This window comes from Salmo salar, chromosome 05, assembly GCF_965601325.2.
Source record: "Salmo salar chromosome 05, fSalSal1, whole genome shotgun sequence".
Lineage (NCBI taxonomy): Eukaryota > Metazoa > Chordata > Actinopteri > Salmoniformes > Salmonidae > Salmo > Salmo salar.
The window spans coordinates 62176708-62183898 of record NC_138295.1 but is presented as its reverse complement, the minus strand read 5'-3'; the positions used below and the strand labels follow the sequence as shown (position 1 = coordinate 62183898).

The 7191-nt window shown below is 41.4% G+C and overlaps 1 protein-coding gene across 2 annotated transcripts; it reads right to left on the bottom strand.

The window, feature by feature from the left end:
* Positions 1-201: 201 nt before the first annotated feature.
* On the bottom strand, positions 202-5844 carry ccne2 (cyclin E2). Of its 2 annotated transcripts, none has more exons than XM_045718477.2 (12): positions 5779-5844; positions 4852-4913; positions 4645-4723; positions 4479-4529; positions 3811-3956; positions 3271-3406; positions 2862-3008; positions 2631-2726; positions 2418-2552; positions 2190-2301; positions 1884-2091; positions 202-1631 (listed from the first exon to the last, which is right to left on the bottom strand). In XM_045718477.2, exons 2-11 carry the CDS (start codon positions 4869-4871, stop codon positions 1901-1903), a joined length of 1113 nt encoding a protein of 370 aa, XP_045574433.2. In that variant the 5' UTR covers positions 4872-4913; positions 5779-5844; the 3' UTR covers positions 202-1631; positions 1884-1900. The 2 variants fall into 2 exon arrangements, with proteins under 2 accessions (XP_045574433.2, XP_014056395.3); XM_014200920.3 differs by having other exon boundaries at positions 1934-2091; positions 5779-5842.
* Positions 5845-7191: the final 1347 nt, after the last annotated feature.

The following is a 7191-nucleotide window of genomic DNA, read 5'->3' as shown; positions in this document are numbered from 1 at the left end:
GATATACAGGACTCCTCCAGGCTCTTATGTCCATGTAACAGGTAGTATGGTATACCGTTCTTGTGGCTTGATTCATTCAAGTTAGACCAGTTCTAAATGGCACTCCCTCTCCAATTCAGAAGAATTTAACAAACCACGGTCGAAAAAGTACTAGGCAAATGCTGCCATTTCAAAGCCAACCATAAAAGCAGGCAAAGTGCATTCATTTCTATTTCATTTATTCAATACATTTCAAATTTCCATTAGAAAGCAGAACGTTCAGTTTATGTACATAACATATACACATTAGTATTTACAGTTTAAACATGGTTCTTTGTATACTGCTGCCTCAGCAGACGTCTGCACAACACTGAAGGTTTCAGTTGACAGTCAGGTTTGCTGGACAGACTGGGTTAGAGCCCTGCACTGGAGCATCTGGGTTCTCAAGTCTTTACATCACCATACTAGTTCAACTACGGCACCACGGACAGGCTAGCGCAAAACTACGCAACATAACATTTCATACGTAACTGCATTATACCGGGTCCCCCGCCAATAACAGATGTCAAAATCATAAATAACATGCATCCCGTGACTTAAATAGGTTGCCTTTGGCATTGTTAAAGAACTGAATTCATAGCCCTATGAAGAATGTATATATGGACATAAAAACATTGTAAGGCTTAAATGAACAAATAAATACAATGTTAAAATTACAGTTGTAAATTGATCCAAAAGGTCTACATCAAACTACTGAAGTCAAGTTGTCCAGGAAGGTGTTGTGGCAGGAGAATGCACCATGCACATGGAAATGAGTCCTTCACAGTGGAGAGAATACATACGGTCAAGAATGGTGCTTAAGTTGGTATTGCAAATAGTTAACCCTGCACTACCCTTTCAAACAGCTCAAATGTTCAAATGTAACCATAGCAAACACCAATACTTCTTTCAGTGTTATTGTATGGCTGAGCTTTTCCAGGAGTACCCAGATTTATACTATACAGCACTAAATACATATGATAACACAATGTTAAGAGACCGAGTTGAGCAACTCAACTGTGAGTATTATGTACCAATTTACCTCAAATAAAATATTAGCTTTTTAGCTATCAAAACATCCCATGTCTTGAAATGTTCAGCTTCAAGTAACAGGGGGAGCAGCAGACATGCTTTCCTATGGAGGAAGATTTGACTTGAGTCAACTCAAATGATCCATGTAAAATTCAAATTCTGGGGATTAAGATTGTGAGAACAAGGTTTTTGTTGCAATCATTTGACAAAATAAGTCACTATAGTAACCATGAGCTGATTTCCATGGTTGTACTGCATATACACTCTGATATCCAGCTTGGTATAGAAAGTAAAATAACTCATCTTAACATGCTACACAAAGGTGAGTTATTACCAAAAGCAAATTTGATTGGTCACGTGAGGATGAGGTTCCGAAGTGACGTTTCCCGGCCTCTGGCTGGTCAGGCGTGACGTCTAGGGAATTGTCCCTTCATCTGGTTGGTCAGAAGATCAACGTGAGGAGACCCTGGGGCTCAGTGATTGGCTGGTTTCTCTGTGCTTTTTGGTGGAGTTAATATCCCTCCTATGGCAGCAGGCGAGAGACTGTCTTGGCTGTCCGGTTGCCTCTGGTGAGCGTTGCTCTGCAACAGACAAGACACTTCATTAAGAACAACGAACATTTGTATGAGCAGTTCTATTCTTTCACTTGAAAAATATTACTAGGTAGCACAAAATGGCTGCCCCATGCATCAAGATGGCTGCAATACATTTCTGGGTGGAAGCGACTTGCTCCTCCTAAACACTGGTAGAGATACTCTAAACAGCCAACAGTGTGTAGACATTCTGTTTTTATATTGTACTCACTCCAGCCCCTGAAATGTGTGAGGACTCACCAGCATGGCCAGGTAGTCTACGTGGGTCTGGATGTTGTGTGAGGACTCACCAGCATGACCAGGTAGTCTACGTGGGTCTGGATGTTGTGTCTGTCGTCAGACATCACCTTCTTAAAGTCTTTGAGCTCTGCTCTGGGACAGGCGCTGACCGTGCGCATGAAGGGGGTCATCCACCGGACACAGGGAGCAATATTATCCCACGTCAGACCTGCACAGAAACAGACATGAGTAACTATGTAATAACACCAGGGCTGTGGGGTTCTAGAATGGGCCAACCTCTGTACACGATGCCAAATCAATGCTTACCTGATACTTTGTGGACGACGTCAAATGAGAAAAAATGGCAGAAGGCAGCAGCAGCCAGTATCCCATACTGGTAGTCCAGAGAGTTGATGTCCAGTATGGCCAAGTCTAAAAGCTGTAACATGAAGACCACGACAACCATTAAAACAGTTATAGGGAGGCTAAAAACCTTCCACGACAGTCAAGTGTCAGAAGAAACAGTAAAAGCTGCGGGGGGGCTAGTGGACTCACCTGTGTGATCTGGATGTAGGTGTCCTGAGAGAACTGAGGTACCAGGAAGTTGACGCCATCCTTTAGGGACTCCACCTGAGCATAGAGCTTCAGCCACGTGATCACCGTCTCTGGACACAGGTTCCAGTTCAGCGCCTGATGGAGGAGAGTTTTTAAGTCATGTGTGACAACTGAATTAGTACAGTGCAGGTTTGGGCACAGGAGGTGTCTTACCTTCAACATGACAAGTTCCATCTCCAGGATCGCTTCTTCCTCACAGGCTCCGTCAGTAACGTAGGCAAACTCATGGAGCTTTGGAGGGTAGATTTCCTGAGGGGCATAAGGAGGGGGAACGATTAGACTCGAGAAAAATACAGCACAAATGCCATTTTGTTATGACATAGTATAAACTAAAGCAGTGGTCGCCATCCAGAAGAACATGAAAATGGAGGGCATTACGCCTACCTCCATCTTAGACGCGATGAAGAGGGCTGTGATGCCTATGAGCTGCAGTCGGTCCTTCTCCATATCGTCCTGTGTCAGCATGAAGCGGTCAAAGAAGTCCTGAGCCAGATAAGCAGTCTGTCGATGCAGAGTGTACACCTCACTCACCTACAACACAGGACAAAACAAGGACGGTTAGACATCAGTCACGTCTGTACAAATCCTGGGGCACTATAGTAAACAAGTCAAAGTGGTGGAGATGTAGAACCCCTGAGGTAATAACTATGGAGGTGGAGTATCAGACCTTTGGCTCATGCATATCCAGTCATTACAAATCCAAGCACGGGTGTAAACAAGGCATATAGATGGGCCTATTACTTATACCTAAGATTTTATAGAGTACAGCAAGTCATTTCAGAGACACACATACCTCTAGAAGCCAGTCCAGGAGAATGGCCCTCATCTTGGGCTTTAGTTTGGGGTGCTGCTGTAGGAAGCCCTTGTCATGGACATACTTCAGCTCCTTGTTCAGCATCTTAATCCACACGTCATCTGAGCTGGCCCAGCTGCCAAGGGGAAACACACAGGTCTAAACAGGACGTCCAGTGTGCAATCGCATGGACTATGAGGCCCCAACGCCAGACAGTGAATTTGTTTGTCATCAAGTGACAAACAGGAGAAAACGCAAAACGTTCAGAGTAGCTCATTTCTAAAGTGTTTCTAGATGCAGGTCTACTGCCACCCTGACCTTGTATGTAAGCGTTGCATTGACACACACATTAGCCAAGTGGCTAACGTGAGTAGAGTCCCACTAAAACATTACATATGCAGAGTTTTCCAAAGTAGCGTTGGGGGTACACCTTAGGAACAAAGACAAGGGGCATCTATCTGCATGAGAGGGGGAGTAATTGCCACTATTGAGGTATAAAAGGAATTTGGGCTAAGCCCCGTCAACACACACACACAGTACCTGAGGCAGGGCAGCGGTGAGGTCTTGATGAAGATGTTCTTGAATCGGAACTGCTTGAAGCCAGACCGGTCCCTTGTCATCTCCAGCTCCTTGTGTGGCGTTTCTACGAGGACACATGGACTTGCCCCTTCTTCTGACCACCGTTTCTAGAGAGAGAAAAGGCACCAAGTTCAAGCTCTTCATCAGCAGTCACATCAGCAGCAAATGCAGATATAAATAAGCATGCATTTACCAAGTGATAATTCCATATAGCCAACAGAGCCCTCATTTACAAATAGAGGTCAAAGCATGCTACCACCACAGTGAAAACTACCAAACTGTTCAAAGCTATAGTATACATAGGAACTTAACAGAAAAGAGAATAATGATTTTAATGGCGACAGAAACGGGTATTTATGAGACTTTCCATAGTTTATGCAAAACAAAGCATGCGATGTGATTTAGATTAGGCGGGCCGAGGAGAAAGGGACAGACAAAACGCGGGGTTATTGCGCGCTGTCTAACCCACTGACACAGATAACTCGACTAGTTAAGTCTCATCAATAATTACTTCTACATCCATGCGAATTTTACCGTAGTTCACCGCTATATTCCCCCACATGCTTTACAGTCATCAATCACTGGCACAACTTGGTAAAGTTAATTGATTGAATAAACAAGCAACCAACCTGTATTTCATAGCTTTGTTTCTTCGCTGCGGGTGGCATCTTTTTGGATGGCTGAAAAGTGGACAATACAATTAGCTTACGTTATAGTTCTTATTTGGCGACAAACCAATAAAACAATACCGCTACACTAATGGTTAAAAATAACAGCTAGATAAATTGAACAAACCTCAGATTTTCTTTTTCGTCTGATCTTGACATTCTCTTCTGGTGCGTTCTCATCTCTTGCTTTCAATGTGATGCGACCACTGAAAGGACAGACCATTTTTAGCGACAGCAAGCAGTCACCATACCAATTGTTACAAACATGTACAAATAATCAATGTTATAGCTAGCTTGCAATCATGCTTGTTGATAACAAGGCTTTATCACATACCTGCGTCTAACGTTAGCCATTCTGTCAATTGAAGGCTTCAGAGTTCCACCGAAAATGATCCACTGAAACGGAGACAGGGCGAAAACATTGTTAAAATGGCAAATATACTTATCTTCACAAGTTCAAAACACGATTGGATAATAAAAGGCTGTTTTTTCCGGCGGTAAAATGGCATGCCAAATGGGTAGAGGGTTGAGCTTGTGAGTACCGTCATTTCCACAAAGAAATCTGCCACAAATTGCTTAAAGAAAAACTTTATGCGTAGTCCCAGTGTTATGTCAGAAGCCCTGGTAGTAACTTACATGGTTATTGTTAACAAAAGTAACCACACGATAATTATTTGATGGTTTGTGAAACCCAACTACGCGCCAATTTCTCGAAGCGGGAGGATTTGGACAGTCACTATGGCTAGCTACAGTAGCTCACCAGTGAGCCAACTTTAACTCCAATACAGCAACATAAAAAAAGGAAATATAAATAGATAAAGGATATGATACTTAAACAATGTATTGCCGCAGCAATAATTCAACATTGGTAGGTATAATTTGCATGATGATGTAGTTTGCTGGCTAGCAAAGTTACTGGCTAACTATCTTTATGCCACGTCCTTGAAAAGCAGTGGTTGCTTCTATGTTAACGTTAAATATCAATCTAATTTGATAAAAGAACAGCGTAAAACCAATGTGAAGAAACAGATGTATTGTCTTATCAAATCAACCAATGTTAGCCAGATAACATTAGTTTGCAACCAACTTGTTTGCTAACGTTACCAGTCTCTCTTGCCATTTAGTTCCTTTTCAAGATGATTCAATAACCCAATAAACTAAATGTTGCTCATCGACATAATAGCTTTACCACGAATTTTCAGAATAAACTCCTGAGATATAACTAGTTAAATAAGCAAAGAATTAATCTACAGCTCCTTACCCTCAGAAACGAATAATGATCAACCGGCGCCAATCTTTATATATATGACCATTCCATGGCAAGTGCGCATGTGTGTTCCCGGTTCATTTAAACGCGCTAAATGTTCAAATCTGAATTCCATTTATTGCAAATAAGAAAGCCAATATTCTGTTTTATTTCCCGGGAGTTCATACATTTGATAACGTGTTTGCGATCATTATTAGAGACTAGCACTCATCGACTTTGTATGGATGGCGGATCTACTTTGCAGAAGAGAGGTTTCATTTATATTTTTTGGAAAAAAGGGCGCTTTCCTTATTTTCCGGTTAAGCTTAAATGACGCAGTAGGCGCTGAGTTAGCCTTTACAGTTGGTCAAGTATATATAAAAAAACGTTTATGCTCTATTTTCTTATTTTTTTGCTGCAAGAAAAACACTTCCGTATTACAGGTCCACCTATGGGAGGGGTTTCAAACTCGCTTAGCCAATCAGAGGAGGGTCAGGAGAAACAACGTGGTCTTCCTTCAAAATGTAAACAACCAGAGATGAAGATAGCGTGGAGCGCTGTCATATTGAAACAGGAAGATTTTTACACGTCTCAACGCAGAGATCATATGCCTATTGTTATTGTACATAGATTGAGCTAGGTTAAAGCTTTTTTTCACTCCTCTTCTAGCTAATGCATTATTTGTCATACCAAGATAAGACTGCTGGACCCGTCCAAATAGTGACATCGACCCCCAGAGGGTAGTATCATGTATACCTATACCACAGTTTCTTACTAAACCATGTTTGCCTATACCGTATATAGTAAAGCAGGATTAAGGAGTTACATGCCTAAATATTCTGAAATAACTGAAATGGGCGTGGTCTTCCCTGTCTTCCCTGTGGCTCAGTTGGTAGAGCATGGTGTTTGCAACGCCAGCATGGTGTGTGCAATGCCACACGCCATGCCAAATAAAAAAATGCATGAAATGAAATGTATGCATTCGCTCTGGATAAGAGCGTCTGCTAAATGACTAAAATGTAAAATGTCTAATTGACTCAAAAACCATAAAGTTTAGCCTTTTTAATGAATCAGAAAATCAACATTCATTTCTGGTTGCTTAGCTGGCCAACTGATTGATTCCACTTCGTAGCATACCCCTCAGATTTCAACACACAATAAACATTAGTCATTATTCCATTTTATAGCCTTAAAAACAAGTGTATAGGATTATTTTATCAGAGTTATTATTTTTTGGGTCACTGTTTATTTCCTAAACTGTTGAATCAGTTGTTTGTTTGTAATAAAAAAAGAAATGTCCTCTCACTGTCAACTGTGTTTATTTTCAGCAAACTTAACATGTGTAAATATTTGTATGAACATAAGATTCAACAACTGAGACATAAACTGAACAAGTTCCACAGACATGTGACTAATAGAAATAGAATA